Source organism: Pseudonaja textilis, chromosome 3 (assembly GCF_049901715.1).
Source record: "Pseudonaja textilis isolate UNSWEBS1 chromosome 3, rPseTex1.2, whole genome shotgun sequence".
NCBI lineage: Eukaryota > Metazoa > Chordata > Lepidosauria > Squamata > Elapidae > Pseudonaja > Pseudonaja textilis.
The window spans coordinates 30,830,942-30,852,958 of NC_141992.1; the positions used below are offsets into that span (position 1 = coordinate 30,830,942).

The 22,017-nt window shown below is 36.2% G+C and overlaps 1 protein-coding gene across 1 annotated transcript in view; it reads left to right on the forward strand.

Annotated features, from left to right (window-relative positions):
• NCOA6 (nuclear receptor coactivator 6) overlaps window positions 1-22,017 on the forward strand; it is a 51,949-nt gene that overhangs the window by 20,853 nt on the left and 9,079 nt on the right. The window contains exons 7-12 of the mRNA XM_026697624.2: window positions 872-991; window positions 1,690-2,544; window positions 5,775-5,921; window positions 7,264-8,383; window positions 17,133-17,254; window positions 18,532-21,525. Of these exons, the coding sequence (XP_026553409.1) occupies window positions 872-991; window positions 1,690-2,544; window positions 5,775-5,921; window positions 7,264-8,383; window positions 17,133-17,254; window positions 18,532-21,525 (5,358 nt within the window). The remainder of the gene's footprint in view (window positions 1-871; window positions 992-1,689; window positions 2,545-5,774; window positions 5,922-7,263; window positions 8,384-17,132; window positions 17,255-18,531; window positions 21,526-22,017) is intronic.

The window sequence follows — 22,017 nt, forward strand, 5'->3', positions numbered from 1 at the left end:
GATATAAATAAACTGATGCAAGTTTATTTCGTGTAGTAAAAACAAAGCACAGCTTGATTACAGAAAAAATATAGGGAAGGAGTAAAAATCTGGATTTTAGCTTCTATAAAAGAAATACAGGAAAAGATGCCTTCTTAAAAAAATATAGGAGAGAGAGAGATGTTCTTTGAAATGTTTAAATCCTATAGGTCTTACATTACATTAGGAAACATGGGGATCACTGGTAATTTTTAGGAACAGAAGCAGACATGTTATTCATAATGTATTTTGTAATTCTGTTTGTAATAAATGAAGAATATTCATAGATCACTACATAGGTAAAGTATGCAGTATTATTGCTGTGGAAAATCCACTTACTGTATTGTGAATGAAAGATATATGGGCTTTTTCTTTCTTTGTTGACATTCAGTAGTTAAATTGAAATATACTAAAAATAGTAACATCATACATTAATGGTAGAATGTGGTATTTATGTTTGTGAGATAGTATTTCCAGGTGTATGGTCTTACAAATAGATATAATTGTGGAACTGTTCTTTTTCTATTTTGTTTACTTAGTTCAGACATGTCCAACCCACGGACCACATGTGGTCTTGGGCAGCCAGTAATAAAACCCCACAAGATTAACTTTACCATGATGTGATTTATATACATTAACTACTGTATATTATATGTTCTATATGTGCCCCAGATCAATTCCTCTTCTCATGTGTGGCCCTAGCAAGGTTGGACACCCATATTTAGATCCAATAAGAAATGACTGTAAACTATATTTCAGTAACTACCGAAAAATATTTCAGTGCTGAGTTTTAAGATGTTTATAATTTGATATTTTAGTGTGATATACTATAAAAATGTGTTCACATTTCTAGGTTTAATTCGAATAAATAATCCTGCATCCGTGATGATGCAACAGAGTGGGACTGTAGCATCCTCTGTAATGACAAATACAGAACTGCAATCCAGAACACCTCACCCAGCCGCTCAGTCAGGTAATTAATTAACTCTCGCAAATTCTAAATGCCATTGTTTTCCATGTTGGTGAATACCTCCATGGGAAAAAATGTATGTTTAATCATTTTCTTGCTTGTATTAATTTAGAACTATTTTGCATGTACAGAGAAGCAATTTTACTTGAACAATAGAGCTCCAACAAATTTTTCCAATTTGTTATCTCATTACAACAACCTCATGCTATCCAGGCTACTACTTGATACTTAGAAATGGCATGGTAGATGATTTAGTAGGATGGGTGGAAGAAAAGCTCATTTCCTGAGCAAAATTCCATTCTGAAACCAGGTTGCACTCTAAACTGATCTTCCACTAAGTTTGAAAAAGTACAGAAGTGGCAAACTCAGTGATAATAAGGCTCACACACATTCTCTGCAAAAAAAATAAAGGTAGAACATCAGAAATTCTTAGCTTGGAAAAGTGTGACTGAGAAGGGATATGATCAAAATGTAAAATCATGTATACATGGAGAAAAGAAACATTTCTTCCCATGTCAACATTGATCAGAGACTATAGAATTAATAAAATTTGAGTGAAAAATTACTGAAGAATGCTACTCTAAGGGCAATTTATATAAAAGAAAATGGAATATGTTTGTTTCTCTGAGTAATCGTTGGGATATACATTTGTTCTGTTGCTACTTTTATAGAACTAGTTACCTACATTTTTTTTTTCATAGATACAGCGGATCCACTTTTATCAAGCCTCACTATCCAACAGCAGAATCATCCATCTGGATCTATGATGCCTCAGCTCCATTCTGTACAATCAGTTTCTGTTAATAGACAAATAAATCCAGGCAACTTTCAGCAGATGCAAGCTCAGCAGCAGATTCAGCCACAGCAACAGTTGCATCCACGGCCTCAACAACAACAACAACAACAACAACAACAACAACAACAACAACAGGGTATTCGACCTTCATTTACAACCCCAGCTCAAGTTCCAGTTCCTCCTCCTGGTTGGAACCAAGTACCTTCTGGAACATCTCAACTTCCTCCATCCCAAGGAACAATGGGTGCATTGACAGTTAACCAGGCTTGGAAAAAGACCCCTTTGCCTGGGCAAATGCAGCAGCAAATCCAAACCAGGCCCTCATTAGCAACAGTACAAACACCCTCTCACCCTCCACCCCCGTATCCCTTTGGAAGCCAACAAGCTTCTCAAACACATACAAACTTTTCTCAGATGAGCAACTCTGCCCAATTTACTGCTCCTCAAATGAAGAGTCTTCAGGGAGGACCCTCACGGGTTCCTACTCCATTACAACAATCCCACCTTTCCAGCAAGTCTCCTGCATCCTCTCCCTCATCTTTTCAGCAAGGTTCTCCTGCCTCTTCACCAACAGTTAATCAAGCACAGCAGCAGATGGGACCAAGGCCCCCCCAAGCTAATACCCTCCCCCAGGGATTCCAACAGTCTGTAAATTCTCCTGGCCGTAACCCTATGGTACAGCAGGGAAACGTACCTTCTAATTTCATGGTGATGCAGCAGCAAAACCAGGGTCCACAGGGCTTGCATCCTGGGCTTGGTGGTAAGTTATCCCATTTTAGAAAAATGCTTGTTTATTTTTATAGTAAATTGACATGTTATAACTTCATCTGAATTTACTTCTATCATAAGGCATTATATATGAGATAAAAAATGCCAGAAGTATACCTGTGGAAGTTGTATTGCATCTGTTCAACATATAGATGATGGATTTAAAATGATCTTTTAAAATGAGCCCGAAGGAAAGTTACATAAATTGTGGTTGAGCTGTGCAGATGTTTAGTCTGGTGCTTGGGAAAAGGGTAACTTGGGAAAAAGGTAATTGTTTTTAACCATGGTTTTATGGAGTGTTGTGAACCACCTAGAATCATTCTATGAAGCCATATACATTCTGAAAACAAACCCCTGAATACTATGTAATGTCTAATTTCCATGTCTTACCAACTTAGAGTTACCAATACCAGGTAAAAGCAGTCCTTGATATATTAAATCAATATTTGGTGTAACTACTCTTTGCCTTCAAAACAGCATCAGTTCTTACACTTACTCCAGGATTTTGAAGAATTAGAGGCAGATGTATGATTAGCCAATTATACCAAGCAGGTGCTAATGATCATCAATTTCATATGTAGGTTGAAACATACTCAATAACTGAAACAGAAATGGCTGTGTAGGAGGTTTAAAACTGAGTGAGGAACAACCAAGACAGTTTCAGGTCATCCACCATGGCAAAACTGAGCACAGGGCTAAGACACAAGGTAGTTATACTGCATCAGCAAGGTCTCTCCCAGGCAAAAGCCTCAAAGCAGATGGGTTTCAAGATGTGCTGTTCAAGCTTTTTTGAAGTAGCACAAAGAAATGGGCAATGTTGAAGACTGTGGATACAGTAGTTGGCCAAGGAAATTTAATGCCGCAGATTAAAGACACATCATGCTTACTTCTCTTCAACATCGGAAGATGTCCAATAGCTCCATCAGCACAGAAGTGACAGAAACCAGTGTGATCCAGGTTCCAGATTTATTCTGCAGCAAGTCATTGGCCCAAACATACAGCCAGTGTCATTAAGAACTATCTTCAGGGTAAAGAACAAGAAGTCTTGGAAGTGATGGTTTGGCCTCCACAGAGCCCTGATCTCAAGATTGAGTCTATTTGGTATTACATGAAGTGACAGGGATTTGAGACAGCCTATACCCACAGAAGATCTGTGTTAGTTCTCCAAGATGTTTAGTACAACTGTGAAGGAAAGTTGCCAGATTCCTTCAAAAACTGTGCAAGTGTACCTAGAAGAATTGTTGCTGTTTGGAAGGCAAAGAGTGGTCACACCAAATATTGATTCGGATTTCACTTCTGTTTGTTTACTTCCCATTTTGTTAATTGATAAAAATAAACTGTAATAATACTATTTCTGAAAGCATTCTTAATTTACAGCATTTTTGCACAACTGCCTAAAACTTTTGCACAGTTCTATGTGTGTGTTTGTGTTTGTATGTGGTGTGTATGTACACTCTAGTCATACTAATCAGAAGATGTGCCAAAAAAGATACAGGACTAGGAGAAAAAATATATTAATCATATAAATTAATATTAATTGATTGAATAAATACTTATTAAACCTAATATCCTGTAAAAAGGGGTGTCAAACTTGATTTCATTAAGGGCTGCATCATGGTTGTGTTTGACTTCGGGGGACCAAGTGGGCATTGCTGGGGTAAGCAAGGGTTGGGTGGGCATGGCCAGCTTGATGTCCTGCAGCCCTCTGACAGCGAAAGGGCTTCATTTTCAGCTACAACAACCTCCTGTAGTCCTCTGGCAGTGAAAACCAAGCCTAAGCTCCATTTTTGATGACAGAGGCACTGTGAGCCAGTCCGCTGTTTCCAGGCTGGCCCCATAGGCCAGATCTAAGCACCCCACAGGCCAAATCTGGCACGGCCTTGAGTTTGACCTGCTGTAAAACAACAACCTGTTGTGTAATTAATGGAATATCAATACATGCATCTGATTTGTCTTTTATTTATATTTCAAAATGGATTTTATATGCATTTTTAGAGTTCTTTATTTTTGAAAAGAGCATCTATTTGGTGAATGTGGGCCTTTGCTATTTTAAAGTAAATTATTTTGAAAAAAACCCTAGTCTTAACTACTACTTGATTGTGTGCCATCAAGTTGGTGTCAACTTTTACTGGCCACGTAGGTAGATTTTCTTCATAGCCATCTGTTATGTATATTCCACAGCTTGACCTGATTGACACAAAAGCCATTATATAATTAATGAAGCATAACTGACTTCTTTTTTATATTCTTTGGCTTTTCAATTAATCCAATGTGCATCAGTAATAACATCAGATGTTCCTTGGTCTTTTTAAAAGCCAGCTTGAACAACTGACATCTCCGTTTCCATTTAAGGCTCTGATCTATTTTGGATAATTTTATGCATTATTTTGTTGGCAAATGAAATTTGGAACTGTATGATGATTTAGATATTCTGTTAATTCTCCTCCTTTTTTTGGAATTGGAATGTAGTTTGAACTCTTTCAATCTGTTTCAATCTATGTGCTTTGCTGACATAATTTAATTAGAGTGATTTTTTTCATCAATCCCTGTCACCTTCCAACCAGGGTGCTGGTTTAATTATCTTCTACCGTAGTTAGAAGTTGTTGTAAGTAGGGAATATTTTCTACACTTGAGATTGGAATCTCCTTCTGTGTTCAGAGATCTTTTAGAATAATTTCGTTATTTTCTATCAGCTGATTTCATTTTTAGCCTCTTTATACACTTTGAGATAATAGAAAAAATATCTTTCTGAAACTCTTTTCTGTCTCAGATTTTGGTTGTTCTAGGCTTTGGCTTCTCAGAGAAGCTACCTTGTAACTAAGTACCATAGAAATATGATTTTCATTCTTACCAGATCCTTGACCACTTTGTATAATTCTGTAGTTTTTCAGGGGACAAGATCCCACATGTTTTTACATATATTATATGTAAGACACCATCCCCTCTGTCTTACATATAATATATAAATGTGCGTTATATTTTCTAATGGGATTGTAATAATCCACATTCTTTCTATATATCTTAAAATGTTGAACCCACTACCTAGTTCCTCTTTTAGTACTAAAAGCAATGATTGGTACTGATTTAATTTTTGTCTCGTCAGATACTGCTTTTTATAGCTTATCTTCCTGATCCCTTTTCATCCTTTTTCTTCTCTTAGTAATAGAATATATTGGTTAATATTAATAAAAATCTTCAAATCAGCATTTTTTTTCTATCCAGGAATGGCCAAACGTCTTCCAACTGGCTTTACTACAGGGCAACCAAATCAAAATTTCATGCAAAGTCAGGTGCCTTCTACAGCACCAGGCACACCTGCAAATGGTGGCACAACCCAACTGCAAGCAAGTCAAAGTGTGCAGCATACAGGTCTGTTACATTTTGTTGGATTACTTGTTTGTTTTCCAGAGCAGCGGTCGCCAACCAGTGGGCTATGAGAAAATTTTGGTAGGCCGCAGAGAAATCTCACCCCTAGAGCACCCCCCCCAAAGCAATTAATCCAGGCTGCGCAGAAACACAAGGCTGCGCCGCCCACATGGCCCGCAGGAACCCTCCCCACCCACTCACTCCTTACTCAGTAAGCTTGTCTGTTAAGTTGCTATTTTTCCTTTTTCCAACCATCATCTTTTCTGCTGTGCTGGGAGATTTAGATTAGCTAGGAAGCAGGAAATGGTTGGATTTCTTGCTTTCTAGCTAGTCTTTAGATCTTCGGCTCTGCTTTTAAGTACAGCTGAATCTCCCTTAGGACTCTTCGAAGGTTTGCTTGCCAGCAAATTCAATTCAGACTCACGGCAGGCAAATTTGAGAGACTGAGCTAGCCGACGGCAGATAGATAGATCACTGAATGATTCTGTGAGCAACTCAAGTCTGCCTGCTTTGCCTGATTTTGGGTAAAAGTTGCTTTTTTAAAATAAAAAATTCAATATTTACATGCATGGTGTGTTGTGAGTTAATTTTGTGAGTTTGCTTGCTAGCAAATTTTATGTGACAGACTGAGCTAGACAATGGCAGATAGATAGATCTCTGAATGAATCTGTGGTTCTGTGAGCAACTCAATCTGCCTGCCTACTTCGCCTGATTTTGGGTAAAAGTTGCTCTTTTTTATAAAAAATTCAATATTTATATAAATATTTATAATATTTACACACAAGCCATGCCCAGCCAGTCACATGACCACCAAGCCATGCCCACAAATTAGGCCACGCCCACAGAACCAGTTAGTGATCCCTGGGATCTAAAATTATGAGTTTGCTGGTTCCTGAGGTCCAAAAGGTTGGCAACCCCTGTTTTAGAGAATAGCAGCTACTATAATGGAGATGTAGTTTTCACTACGATTGTCTGTGACTAACAGTCATTTATAGTTGTAAACAAAACATTTTGTACTATACTGTATAATGTATAACTGTCAATTTATAAAGGAGATAAATGCGAAGAATTCATTGGTTTCATTGCATTCCGTTATTTGGTTTTATAGATTTTTTTTAGTTTTCCCCAGTTGACCAATCTGTTGCATTTTAAAGCTCCATATTTTCATTGTGTGTTACTAGCACAAATATTAGTAGTAAATACATTTTAGAAATACATTTTATTTCAACCCTCCTACTATATATTTCAGATCTTGCTATTTTAGCAGTATAATCAATATTGAATGGATATTGTTTTCTTAAGTTATATGTATTTGTATTAATTCAGTCTAAATACGATTTTTAAGGTGGTCAAGGAAATGGTCCTCCCCAGACTCAATTGCAAGTTCAACATGGCCCATCAAACATGATGCCGACCAACTTAATTGGACTTCATGGGAATGTAAACAGTCAACAGACAAGTGCCAATGGAGTTCCACAACTTAATATAAGCAACATGCAGGGTCAACCTCCACAAGGACCACAATCTCAGTTAATGGGCATGCACCAACAAATAATATCCTCTCAAGGACAGATGGTTAACATACAGCCCCAGGGATCTCTAAATCCTCAAAGTCAGATGATACTTTCTAGAGCTCAACTCATGCCACAAGGCCAGATGATGGTAGCTTCTCAAAATCAAAATCTTGGTCCATCACAGCAAAAGATGACTCCACCCAAACAAATGATTCCCCAACAAGGCCAACAAATGATGGGTGCACATAATCAGATTATGGGACCTCAAGGCCAGGTGCTGCTGCAGCAAAATTCAATGATGGAACAGATGATGACCAATCAAATGCAAGGAAATAAACAGCCCTTCAATGCTCAAAGCCAATCTAATGTTATGACGGGGCCAGCTCAGATGATGAGAGGACCAACTCCCAATTTGCAGGGAAATATGGTGCAGTTCACAGGGCAAATGATGACTCAACAGAGCTCTGTAAATAGTAATCCTTCTCAGGTAATGGGGATTCAGGGACAAGTTTTGAGGCCTACAGGACCTGGCCCTCATATGTCTCAACAGCTGGGTGATGCCACCACTACAGCCAACAGTGATGTGAATTTGACACAAATACTACCTGAAGTTTCTATGCAACAAGGAAACATAGTACCTCCACACTTGCAAGGGATGCAGGGAAACAGCAACACACCAGGAAACCAATTTGCTGGACATGGGATACCTTTCAATGCCCCTTTTAGTGGAACCCAAAATGGGAATCAGATTTCCTGTGCACAAAATCCAGGTTTTCCTGTCAACAAAGATGTCACATTAACAAGTCCATTGTTGGTAAACTTGCTACAGAGTGATATATCTGCAGGACATTTTGGTGTGAACAACAAACAGAACAATCAAAATGTTAATAAACCGAAGAAGAAAAAGCCTCCAAGAAAGAAGAAAAATAATCAGCAAGCAGAACAAATCAAGTAGGTTTAACATTTTTGTTTCCTACATAAAGTTTATTTGTCAGTTGAACATAGTATTCAGTTTGGATTGTTTTAAGCATTTTTAAATACCAAAGCAATAACAATTTTGTGATAAACATATTTAAGGATTGAAGAAATAATTAACAACAATTTGTACATTTATGTTAGTTGTTAAACTCAAGAATTTGTGCCATAAATGTTGTCTTATCCAGAGGCAAATTCCTTTTTATGATACAGGAGTGATTCAGAAGCAATCACAGAAAGAAATGCTAAGGGATGTCTTAAGTTACCATCCAGAATTAATATATGTTTATATTTCAAATATCTTCATTACTCACGATTTCAGTTTGGTATTTCAGAAAATGAGAGAAGATAATTGAAGCTAATAAAGGAGATACTTGTTTTGTATAGGATAATAAATGTAAACATTTAAATCAAAATGCACTCACCAATATTAGATTGCATCTATCCAGTATTCTTTTTTAATTTTGCCCCAACATCATTATCATGACCATCATTAAAATATTTAAAAATCCGAGTAGTTTACAAACTACAGAAAACAAAAATAAAAATATTATGTAATTCTGCAAACAAATCAGCCGCAACTTCTGCAAGACTAGAATAGATATTTACATTGATAAATAATATATAGTTTTCTTTTTGATCTTAAAAGTCAAGCTAACTAAAAACAGCATTCTGGCATTAAGTTGGGCTAAATTTTTAATAATACATGTAGGATTTTTGATGGGACAAGTAATAGCTTGCTTGTTATTAGTGCTTTGGGATTAGAGTAATAGAAATATGTAAACATTTTATTTTTACATTTTCCTCTAATTTACATTCAGTAGTAGATTTATTCTCTCTTGATTAATAACTTACATTGTTCATTTAAGATCTACCACACCAAAAACAAAAATTGTTCTTATCCACATACATTCACTGTATCCCAAGTTTTGATTTGGATGCTATTTGGCACAGCAGTTGTTATATAATTATATATAATTTCCTCATGTAGTACAACATAAATTTCCAACTTTATATGTACAAATGGAATTAGGTTTGAGGCAGGATTTAGGCAAATTGGCTGATTTCTTACAAATTTAATTTTCTAAAGAAGTTGGGGAAATGGGTATTAGGCAAATCATGGACATAGTTATACATGTTAATAAGTTGACTATCTCCAAGTTTATGTATACAAACCTGAAAAGCCATTCTGCAGACTTTGTTACACCATTATCTATGTGAAATGGCTGGGCCTGCTCATCGCTCTATTCTTTTTGAAGACTTAGTATGTCATACCATAATGATTCACTTAAAAGGTCTCTGCATGGAAAGATGTATTGGCTATTATTGATTTAATCTGAATTAAAACTTGCAGAAAAAATGGGAAAATGTTTGTTGAAAGAAAATAGAAAATAAAATTGAAAATGTAATTAGAACAAAGTTAGATTGCTAACTGTATTAGAAGTTTTTTTTTAACAGAATCATTGGAAAAATTGATATGAAAGGCTATTGTATTTTTTATAAGTAGTTTATTGGTTGATCTTTTTAATGGGCAGAATTGTAAAAAGCAGTCCTTAAAAGCAGCAATTCTTAATCTTTTTGTCCCATGGATGCGTTCAAGAATCTAATGAAACATATTGAACTGTTCTCCGAAAAATGTTTAAATGCATTAAAAAACTTGGTAGATATAAATTGTATTAGAAAAGAAACCAATTATGCTTCAATACAGTCTCTTTCGTTGTTCCCCTAAAACCTCCAGTGAATTTATGAAATATGGAGATGGGTTAGGAAGTTAGGGACAACAGACTGAGAGACTGAACCCTGACAAAAAAGTGGCTTTGGGTGCACGGAGCCTTAGATTCAAGTATTTGTCATCCTTAGTTTTGGATAGGCTTGTACTAATCTATTCTGACCCAATCAGCAACCTAGGAGTTTTTCTGGGCTCACGTCTTCTGCTCAAAGAGCAGGTGACAGGAATGACCAGGAGAGCTCCAGTTTGTGCACCAGTTGTGGCCTTTCCTGGATCATGACTCTCCGCGCTTAGTTACTCAAACAATCGTCATCTTTCACCGGGACTACTGCAGTGTGCTCTACATGGGGCTGTCCTTGAAGTCCATTTGGAAGATTATCTGCTGCAAAGTGCAGCAGTGACAGCAGTCTTTGAACTCTGTAGGATGACCCATATCACACTTTTTCTCTGCAAACTTTACTGGCTACCAGGCAGCTTCCAAGTGCAGTTCAAGGTGTTGGTCATGGCCATTAAAGCCTTTAATGGTATAGGTCCAGGTTACCTGATGAACTGCCTTGTCCCACTAGGACAAGCCTATCCTACTTGTTCCACCAGAGAGGGCCTACTTTGGATCCAGAACCTTCTCTGCTTTAGTGCTTGCCCTTTGGAACATCTTAACTTCTAAGATAAGATCAGCTCCCACCCTCCTATCTTTCCACAAGAGCCTGAAAACATGGATCTGCCAAATGAGGAGTGCCACACTGGAGGTGGCTGCTAGAGTGATAACAGATTTCATCTTCCCTCCGTCCCTTCTCTCTGCCCTCCACCCACTCATCTTTTTGGTTATTATATTGATGTATTTATTCTTGTTGTGTTCCTTTGTCGTTGTTTACTTCATTGTTCTATTATTTTACTTCTGTTTACATTTACATTTTTGTTCCTTTTTATTGTAAGTGCTTAGAGTAGCCCCATGATGAGATAGGCAACAAATAAATTAAACAAATAAATAAATAAGCATTCATTCTTCTAAGTGGAAAAGCACAATTCTATGTCAGCACGGGCTAATTATGTCTGAAGTACTGATTACAGTAAGAAGAAAGAAACAATTTAAGACACATTCTGATATACATTTATTCAAAAAATCCATTAAATTCAGTTGGATTACTGCATAGAATTGTAGATTTTAATCTAGTATAATAATACAGAGGCATCAAAGTGGTTCTTCAGGTTCCTCAGTAAAATATCTTTATACTTACCAATTTGTGCTGTTCAATGAGCCTTTTTAAATGAGACTTTTAATGACTGAATACTAACATGATTCCAGCCAGGATTTAGCTGGTCACAGTTGTTAACTTGATGGTTTTTATTTTGGAGTAATTTAAATTTTAGAACATGCTTCACAGATAGTCCGTCATATAATGCATTGCAGTCATCCATCCAATAACTCACAAAAAACAAATGACTGTTAAATGACCTCTGTTCAAAAAAATTCAGTTAGTATATCAAGTCTTCTACTCACTAGCATTTCTTAAATCTCCAGAAATTTTCATGAAAGCAAGAGCATGTCCAGATTCCATACCCGATTTTTAAAGGGAAATTTAATGCCACATTAATCTAAATGCTATTCCAAGGCATTTATCAACAGGAACTTCATCTTATTTTTATTATAGTAGCCTGGTAAGAAAGAAAGAAAATAAAAATCCCCTAATACAACGATGATCATATTATGTTCATAATATTATGATCAATCCATTTATTAGCTGTAGGTGAATTAATAAATGTGAGGCTTTCTTACCATTATAGTTACATCATGGGATTATTAATTAGAAAATAATATAGAATTTCAGCATAAATTTATATATAGAATATATATAAGCTATTCTATTTAGTCAGAATTGATAAAATAAATATATGCATACAGGAGAGTACTAAGTTTGGTACGCAAGTTTGGTATGAAAGAAATGAATGGGTTATTGTCCGGAAGTTTTAAACAAAAAGCTTGATGAAAGGATGAATGTTAATGGTCCCTATTGTATAGTAGTGATAGGATTCAAAACCCACTATATGTGGTCCTCAACATTTAGTGATTGTTCAGTTACAACAGATCTCCCCAGAGGTGCTTATGACTTGATTTTGAAGTTCTGACAGTTGTGCCCCCCCAAATCATGTGATCACATTCGGGACATTTGACAACCGGCCTTCATCTACAGATATTACAGCCTCTGTCGGCGACATAACTTGATTTTCAGCATTTTTTTTAAGGGGTGGGTGGGGGGAAACCAGCCTTTATTTTCATGATTGCTGCATTTGCTTAACAACTGCAAAAGAATGTAAAATTTGGTGTGGTCAGATGGTGACCTACCTAATGACCTCTATGACTTGAAACTGTAATTCCGGGCTCAATTATAGTTGTGAATTGACTTTCTGTAGAACTTTCTAACATTGCAATTATCTCATCAATGAAAGGACTACTATCATTTTGCCATTACAAAATGCAGAATAACCTGACTGCTTGAAACAGCCACCCTACGGAATCTAAGATGAACTAGGTCTCACTAGTATCTAGGCAGCTGGGAACTCCCAAGTATGCCGTCTCATGTTTCTGATAGAAAAAAAGACGATGCAAATGCACTAAACAAATAACAATTCTTCTTACGTCATTTACCATTATGTTGAGCAAGACTACTAGGAGACAAGTCTATGTGTGGTGTTTGTGTATGTGCGTGACTCGTATTTGTCAACATTCTGACAGTAAAAAGACAATTTTATAACATGAAAGTTACATACTTTTACTTAAAAAGCAAAAGATAGCAAAAAAATATAAGCATCACATTTGATACTTTTCAAATGTCATCAAATATCAATTGGTTAATAAAAATAATAACAAAAATATCACATGTAATTTATTTATTTATTAAATTAATATGCTACTCACCTCACTATCAAATGACATGGCAGATTGCATAATAAAAATAATATAAAACATTAAAATGACAAATACTAAATTAAAATTAACAACGGTTAGGGTAGGAATGAATCATTACTACAGATCAAGTAGAAACCCTTGTTTTTCCAAAGTGATAATAATAATTCCTACTTCCAAATCTTTACTATATGTATCAGGTAAGATTCCCAATAAAAAGATCTCTGGTTTCAAGTCTATGTGTTTCTTTGTCATTTTTTCCAACCACATGCGAATTTTAATCCAATATTTTCTAGCGTCCTCACAAGTCCACCACATATGAGCCAGGTATCTGATGACATTTCCAGCATTTTTCAGATTTGTTCTTGAACATTCTTGCTATTCTTGTTGGGGGAAAGTGCCACCTGTAAAACATCTTATACAAATTTTCTTTATATGCTGTTGACATTGTCATTTTATAATTTTGAGACCACAATTTTTGCCATTTCTCTAAATCAATCCCATATCCAAAATTCTTCCCCCAAGCAATCATTGTTTCTTTAACTTGTTCTTCCTCTAGCTTAATTTCCAATAAATAACCGTATAATTTTTTGATCACTTTTCATCAGTACCTGTCAAAATCTTACCTAAATCAGTCAATTTATCATAAAATCCTTCTGTTTTAAAATCTTCATCATACCTTGAATGTATTTGCGCATATGAAAACCAATTCATCTTTATACCTTGTTCCTCTAAATTTTGCATCGATTTAAGTTCACCCTTTTCATCCAATATTTCCCCATATCTAACTGTTTGTTCCTTCTTATAAATTATAGGATAGGAAAATGCTTCAATAATCGATAACCAAACTGGAATTTTCAAATAAAATTGTCTTTTAATCTTCTCCCAATTTAACCACAAAGACTCCCGTATATGATGTCTTCTAAAATAGCCCTGTGTTTTAGTTCCCTTATGCCATAAAAAAGCGTGCCAGCCCAACAACAAATCATGTCCTTCTAGTGTCAACAATCTAGTCTTTCTTAATGTTATCCATTCCTTGGCCCACATCAAATTTGCAGCTTGATAGTACAACTCCCAATTAGGCAAACCAAAATCCTCCTCTAATTCTAGCATCTTGTAAAAGTTTTAACTTTATTCTCACTTTCTTGCCTTGCCATACATACTTCAACACAATTTTATTTAAATCTTCAAAATAGTCTTTTCCAAGCCTAATTGGTATTGTTTGAAACAAATATAAGATTCAGGGTAGGATATTCATCTTGATTGTTGAGATTCTCCCTATTAATGACAATTGTAAGTTCTCCCATTTCATCAAGTCTAACGCTATCTGTTGTTTAAGTTTAATATAATTGTTCTCTTTTAATGTACTACATCTTGATGTCAAATGTATCCCCAAATACTGAACCTTATTCGTAACTTGAATTTTCAACAGGTCGGCCAGTTTTTCTCTTTGTCTTAATAACATATTCTTTGTCAAGATCTTTGTTTTATCTTTGTTTATTTTCAAACCAGCCACCTCACCATATGTCTCTATCTTTTCCAATAATTTTGGAGCTGTGTCTAAGGGGTCTTCCAAAATAAAGGCCAAATCATCCGCAAAGGCTTGCAATTTAAATTCTTCCTTTTTAATTTTCATTCCTTTTATACTTTTATCATCTCTAATATTTCTGTTCAACACTTCCAAAGTTAATACAAATAGCAAAGGTGATAGTGGGCATCCTTGTCTTGTACCTTTTCTTATATTGATAGAATCTGTAAATTTTCCCTCTATCATTACCTTTGCCGTTTGCTTATAGTATATGGCTTCTATTGCTTGAATAAATTTTCTGGCGAAACCCATCTGTTCCAGTAATAATAACATAAATCTCCAATTCACATTATCAAATGCCTTTTGCGCATCTTAAGAATATCAAAGCCATTTGCTTTTCAGGATGTGCTTCATAATATTCCAAAGTGTCCAGAATTACTCTCATATTGTCTTTGATTTGTCTCTTTGGCGAAATCCATTTTGATCTGGATGAATAAAGTTATTTAAGTATTTTTTAAGCCTTTCTGCCAAAATTGAAGCAAAGATTTTATAGTCTTTAATAGACTATAATAGAGAGATAGAGAGATAGGTCTTTAATAGAGAGATAGGTCTATAATTCTTAATTTGCAATGGATCAGCCTCTTCTTTTGGAATAAGTGTAATATAAGCTTCTGACCATGTTTTAGGTATCATCTTCTTTGACATAACTTCATTCATGACTTCAAGCAATGGAAGACTCAGCGATTCTTGTAGTGTTTTATAAAATTCTGCCGGGAGCCCATCTGGACCTGGTGCTTTCCCATTATTTTGCTTCTTAAGTGCTTCAGTTAATTCCATCATTGTTATATTGTCTCTATCAGTAGAGCTCTAGGGAAGATTCAGTCTCCTACTGATGTTTTCTGCATCCCCTGATATGCTAGCATTTGCTTAGGACAGGTCTATCTCAGTTTTTTTTGACAGAGACAGTGGCTCCCCAAAAGGCTATGTTGGGAAATCAAAGGCCTAAGAATAAACAACATGTACAGAGATTTTTTTAACATCAAAAAAGAGGGAAGAGCAGTTGCTTAAATGTTATTCAGAAGTTCAGGTTAATTTAGTAGTCTATGTTATGATGGTGAAATAGAATAATGGATAAAAGATATATTGACTTATATGCAGCATGCCATTTATTAATTTAATATATGCAGTAGCTGGTTTTTAATAGTAATTATTAGAACAACCCATGCAACTCACATTTAATTTTCTACCTGTTTTAAGAATAGTTTGTCACAAAAGTCCATTTAACTCGCTACTATATTTATCTAATCCACTTACATATCAAAACTGTACCTGGCCCTAAATGTCAAAGTATAGTTATAAAGCAGTCTTTCTGAACTTTTTTTTACTCTGGAGCAAACTTTGAAAGGAACCTCAGTATAAAAATAGCAAAAAATATAAAGACTTCACAGTGCAATTCACATCTAATCTATGCATGTTTTACAACATTTAAAACTAAAGCAAAGTGGTAGCTGAAAATTGTAGCATGTAAAAATTCCTACCACTTTAAGTGCTAGCATTATGAGGTGCTGAATGTTCAAAAAACAACTTTTTACTTTTTTCAGTCATGAGCTCTTACAGAACCCCTGGTGACCTCTGGGAAGGTCTGCAATAAGGTATAGCAATAAAGAAAGCAGCTCAGAAAAAGATGTCATTCTCACCCACCCAGAAGAAACTATAACAGTGTCCTGCCTATTAACTTCAGCCACCAAGAAACAAAAAAGCATGAACTGTACATAAAAAGATTTGTCTTAACCTAATATATAGAATGGGCTTTGCTTTGCACATTCATTTTTTATTTTGTACTTTTAGCCACTCTTGGGAATTTCCTGGACTAGTCCCTAGAGTTTTCTTGGTAAGGTTTTTGGGAAGTAGCTTTTCATTGTCTTTTTCTTAGGACTGAGAGAGATTGATTAAAGGTCACCCAGCTGGCTTCTTGCCCAAGGCAGGACTACATGGTCTCATGGGTTTTAGCCTGATTCCTTAATCACTATACCAAACTGGCATATATGCTGTGTTAATTAGGAAAAGGGGAATTTGGTTAGAAGAAATAATATAGTGGAGGTTTAAGGGAAGCATGTGAAAATTTCCTTTTGCAATCTTATGTTGAATGAACCAAAGTTATGAAGAGAATATTCTGAATTGTATCAACAACAGTTAGGCAAAGATGACATTTCTTGGATCTAATAAAATCAATTATAATGAATTTATGATATACTTTTTATTGCTGTACCTTCAAATTAGTGTTGACTTCCCTACAGTTACTTGGCAAGATTTTCAGAATTGCCATTTCCTTCTTTCTAGGGCTGAGAAAGAGTAATTGGTCTAAGTCACCCAGTTGGCTTCATGCCTAACATGGGACTAAAACTCATGGTCTCCTGGTTTGTAACCTGGTACCTTAAGCCATTACACCAAATGGCTCTTGCTGATGTTTAAACAGATATATTTCTATATTGATGAACATAGAATGCATTCATAAAGTTAAAACAAGTATTACATTTGCATTAGTTATACATGTTTCTGTCCTTAGTGCTTCAGAATCACGCCCAGTTGGCCTTGAAGAAGTGGAGCAGCCACCATTGCCAGGAGAGCAAGGTATAAATTTGGATAACAGTGGACATAAACTTTCGGACTTCACAAATAGGCCAACAGGTAATAAATATATTTTATAACAAATGTGTTTGGTCATATATTTTGCAATGTTTTAAATATCCTAAATGTTATTTTCCTGCTATTTCAAAGCCTTTTAGATACTGGATCAAATGTTGTTCTTTATTAGGAGCACAGCAAAATGGTCCACAAACAAGTATAAAATAAATGTTTTCATCTAGCATTATCGTCTCTCATAAACAACTCATAATTCAAAAAATTATTAGTTGGAATTAGATAACAATATTTGAAAAATCAATTATATTGTATATTTCACTGGTACAATCAATATTCATTATTAATCTATAGGCTTCTGAGAATCTATCCAACTCTTTTGGTCAATAATTGTTGACATATTACATGAATATGTGTAATATATTCTATAGGTTAGTTGCAATTACAGAACTATTTTCTCCAAACTTTTCAGACTTAGGTGTTAATTAAAGTAATTGATTAACTCCACATTTCAATAGTGATAGAATGAGGAAAAGTGAGAAAAAAGTTTCTTAATATTATGCATGTTTTAATAAATATTTATTATTTTTCTTCTGACATCCTGCAGTAGTCTCTTCTAAACAGCACCACAAAGTTTCAAAGCATGTTCCAACTGCTTCATTATCTTAATTACTTTTCTTAGTCTTCTTCAAATCATCATAGTAAGACCAGTTGTATTCCTAATGTTCTTACATTAGAAGCTATGTATAGTTTTAACAGTAATTACTATATCATTGAATATTTGCCAGTTTCATTTTGACATATAACAACATGTTTTTCATTGAGCTATTTATGGTGACTTTGAAATCTTTACTTGTTAGCCACTAATAAGTTGCACCTTATTGGACAGTACACAGTATGTAAAAGGTTGTAAGATGGGATTTTGCCTTTACTTGCATTTCTTTACACTGAGCCTCATTTATCTTTCTGTTGACTACTTCATAATGGACAGAAATCTTTTAGAGGTCTCTGGATTCATACATTTTTTTCATCATAACTAATTGACCGGTTTGGTGAACTTAGGGGGTTTTCTTTCTGTTTAAATAATTTAAATAGCATCAGTCCTAATTCAATCCAGAAACACTGGGGGAGGGAGAAGGCTCCACAGCTAGCTTCTCTCCACTCTTCACTTAAACCTAATGTTCTGTGTATTAATTATCTTTTCTGCCAGTTTAAAAAGTGAGAGGTTGTAACTTCTTGTCTTCCTGCCTAACCCGTGATTATTATTTTAAAATGTAATGTGCTGCAACAGATTTTGATAAATGATTGTTTTTTTTCATTTACAGGCTACCCATCTCAGTCAGTTGAACAACGATCACTTCAGCAAATACCTCCTCAGCTTTTGCAACATGGTCAGCAGCAACAACATCAGCAGCAGCAGCAGCAGCAGCAACAACAGCCACCACTCACATCTCAACAGTCACAGCAACAGCAGCAGCAGCAGCAACAGATGATGATGATGCTCATGATGCAGCAAGATTCTAAATCAGTCAGGCTTCCTGTTTCCCAAAGTGTCCATCAGTCTAGGAGCTCTTTAAATGTAGAAACACAAAGAATGTCAATGCAGCAGGGAGGCAATATGCCGGTTATGGTTAGTCTGCAAGGTCCTGGTATAGTGCCCCCATCTCCTGATAAGCAAAGAATTCCGATGTCAAACAATCCAACCCTAGTGAACAATACACGGAAGATGGTTTACACTGATAATTCACAAAACCCTACCAGTTCTCCACTGGGAGATATTTCATCTGTTTCCTCTGTTCCTGAAGGAAATGGACCTGAAGCTCCATCAGTTTCAGGTCCTCAAAACACTATAGCATCTCATTTAATAGTTTCACAAAACCAGATAATGATGGCAGGGCCAAAATCTGGACCTCCTCAGATGTCAACTCCCCAAGGAACAAGTCCTCAGCAGCAGTCCAATTCTCTTCCAGGCCCACATTCACATCATTTTCAAAATATTGCTACCGCATCACAAACATCAAGACCAAAAACACCAAACAGGGCAAGTCCGAGACCATATTATCCTCAGACTCCCAATAATCGCCCACCAAGTACAGAACCATCAGAAATAAGTTTATCTCCAGAGAGGCTGAATGCTTCTATTGCTGGTCTTTTTCCTCCTCAGATTAATATTCCTTTGCCCCCCAGACCTAATCTTAACAGAGGATTTGATCAACAGGGTCTTAATCCAACCACTTTGAAGGCCATTGGCCAAGCACCCTCAAATCTCACAATGAACAGCCAATCCAGTTTTGTTTCCCCCCAGACTCACAAGTTGGATCCAATGGCTGTCAATCCAGGAAAACAAACAAATGTAAGTGGAGCAAAGCGAGCCAGTCCAAGTAACAGTAGAAGATCTAGTCCTGGATCCAGCAGGAAAACCACACCAAGTCCTGGAAGACAAAATTCAAAAGCAGCTAAATTAGCTTTGACTTCTCAGCAGAATCCCACACTTATGCACAACATGGATTTACAGAGAAATATTATGGTTGGCCAACCTTTGCAAACAGCTATGCCTGGAAGTTTTCAAAATAATGGTATGTTAGCTGCTCAGAACCCTGCAATTCCCGTATCTGTTATGGCTGGTATTTCAGAAGAAAGCAAGGAAAGCTTCAGTGTTTCTCAAGATGGTGTATGCCAAAATATGCAGGTTGTCCCAGTGAATAAAGATCAGCAGAACATTGAATTAAAAGTTCCCAGTCAAGAAATCAAAATATTGGTACGTGAAGAGCAACAGAAAAGAGAGGTGCCTCTCACAGAATCTTCTAAGCTTCCCAGTCTAGATGAAAATAACATTATTCTATCCCCAGCTATGCGTGAAGCACCAACATCCTTAAGTCAACTTCTTGATAATTCTGGAGCCCCTAATGTTACTATCAAACCTTCTGGGCTCCCTGGCCTTGAGGTACCTCCCACAGTAACTTGTGCAGATGAATTTAAAAAGGTTTCTGGCATACCCCCTCCTTCACAGGATTCCTCTTCTAATAAAGACCCCATTTGTTCCCTAAATTTACCTGCAAATACAGAATCTTGTTCAACTCCGGTACAACAAGAGTTGGGAGACATAAATTCAAATGTTTCTCAAAATATGTCTCCAGCAGTACAGAGACCTATTAGTTCTACTTCTCTTTCTACATCAATCTCACCCAATCAAATAACAGTATTTGTAACTTCCAATCCCATTACATCATCATCTAACACTTCAGCATCATTGCCGTCTCATATGCAACCCACATTAATGTCTACTGTTGTCACCATGCCTAATGTTGGGAATAAAGTTCTGACGTCTGAAGAACAGACAGCAGTTCAAGCTAATGCTCGACCTCAATTTATTACTCCAGTGTTTATAAATTCATCCTCAATCATTCAGGTTATGAAAGGTTCTCAAACAAATACACTTCCTGCAACCCCAATTACTTCTAATTCTAGTTTAATATCACAGCCTGTTACAGTTGTTGGTCCTTTACATTTATCCCAGAATATAAAATTTTCATCTGGGCCTTCTACACCTAGCTCTTCAACTAATACTGCTGTCACAAGTATGTCAACAAACCGACCATTGGTTATTAATTCATTAACAACAACTACTCCATTTCCTTCTCCTTCATCAACTATTCCTTCAAGCACTTCTTCACATCCTCCCAGTCACTTAAGTAAAGATTTCAGTTTAGAGGAGATGAATTCTCAAAATTGTGCCTCTGCTGACCCATCCACAGAAACAGCCTCACAGTCAACTGCGGGGGTTTCTCCATCTCGTGCTCATAGCCCTGGGTCTTCCAGCAACCGGCGAAGTCCAGTTTCAAATGCTAAGGGAAAGGGAAAGGTGGACAGAATTGGTCAGTTTTTGCTAACAAAAGCATGCCAAAAAGTCACAGATGTTTTTGATAACGGGGAAGAACAATATGCTGTGGAGGGAGAAATAGAGTGTCAGGAACAAGATGCTTCAGTTCCTAGCAGCATGGAGGCAGAACAGTCTGTAGAAGTAGAAGACAATGTTGTGGCAGCTCCGGCTTCCACCCTTTTGAAACACAGCACTTGTGGAACTAGTAATTCAAATATTGGTAATACTGCTACTGTTCCTGCATCAGTATCGCTAAGTTTACCAGGTGGCACTCCTACTACTGCTGTACTGTCAGTAGTAAGCACTCCAGTGATGTCTGAAATCATATCTTCAATTCAGAGTACTAATGGAAATCCTGGTGGTATAACAGATGAACAGATTGGGATTGCATCTGAAGACGAGAAAGTGGAAACCCATCATGAATTACCACATAATATGGGTATGTATCCCATGTACTTTGGCAAGCCTTTCTTGCCAAAATAAACAGAATGCATTTGCTTAATATTCTTCATACAGGAGTTTTTAACTAGAAACATTTGTAAGAGACCACTCTTGTTTGCATATGTCAGACCTGAAACTTTGGAAAAATTGACGGGAGGATATTTTATGAAAAATGTGTAGTTCGGATGAAATATTGTTTAAAACCCTGGTTTAAAAACCTTCAGGCATACTAATGCTCCAAAATGCTAACCCTGCAATGATATTTGTCTGGGTTATTAAACAAGTAGCACAATCACAGTGAATTTGGGAAAAATATTTTTACATATCCTATTTTGTTTCTTATCTTTGATATCAGGTGAAACATACTAATAAATATTGAAAAATCCATACAAATGAAGAATAACCTGAAAGAATTGAGAGAATTTTAGTTTGGGATTCAGTTAAATGACTGAGTTAGTGCACTGCACCAGTCCTTCAGCTGACAGAAAAC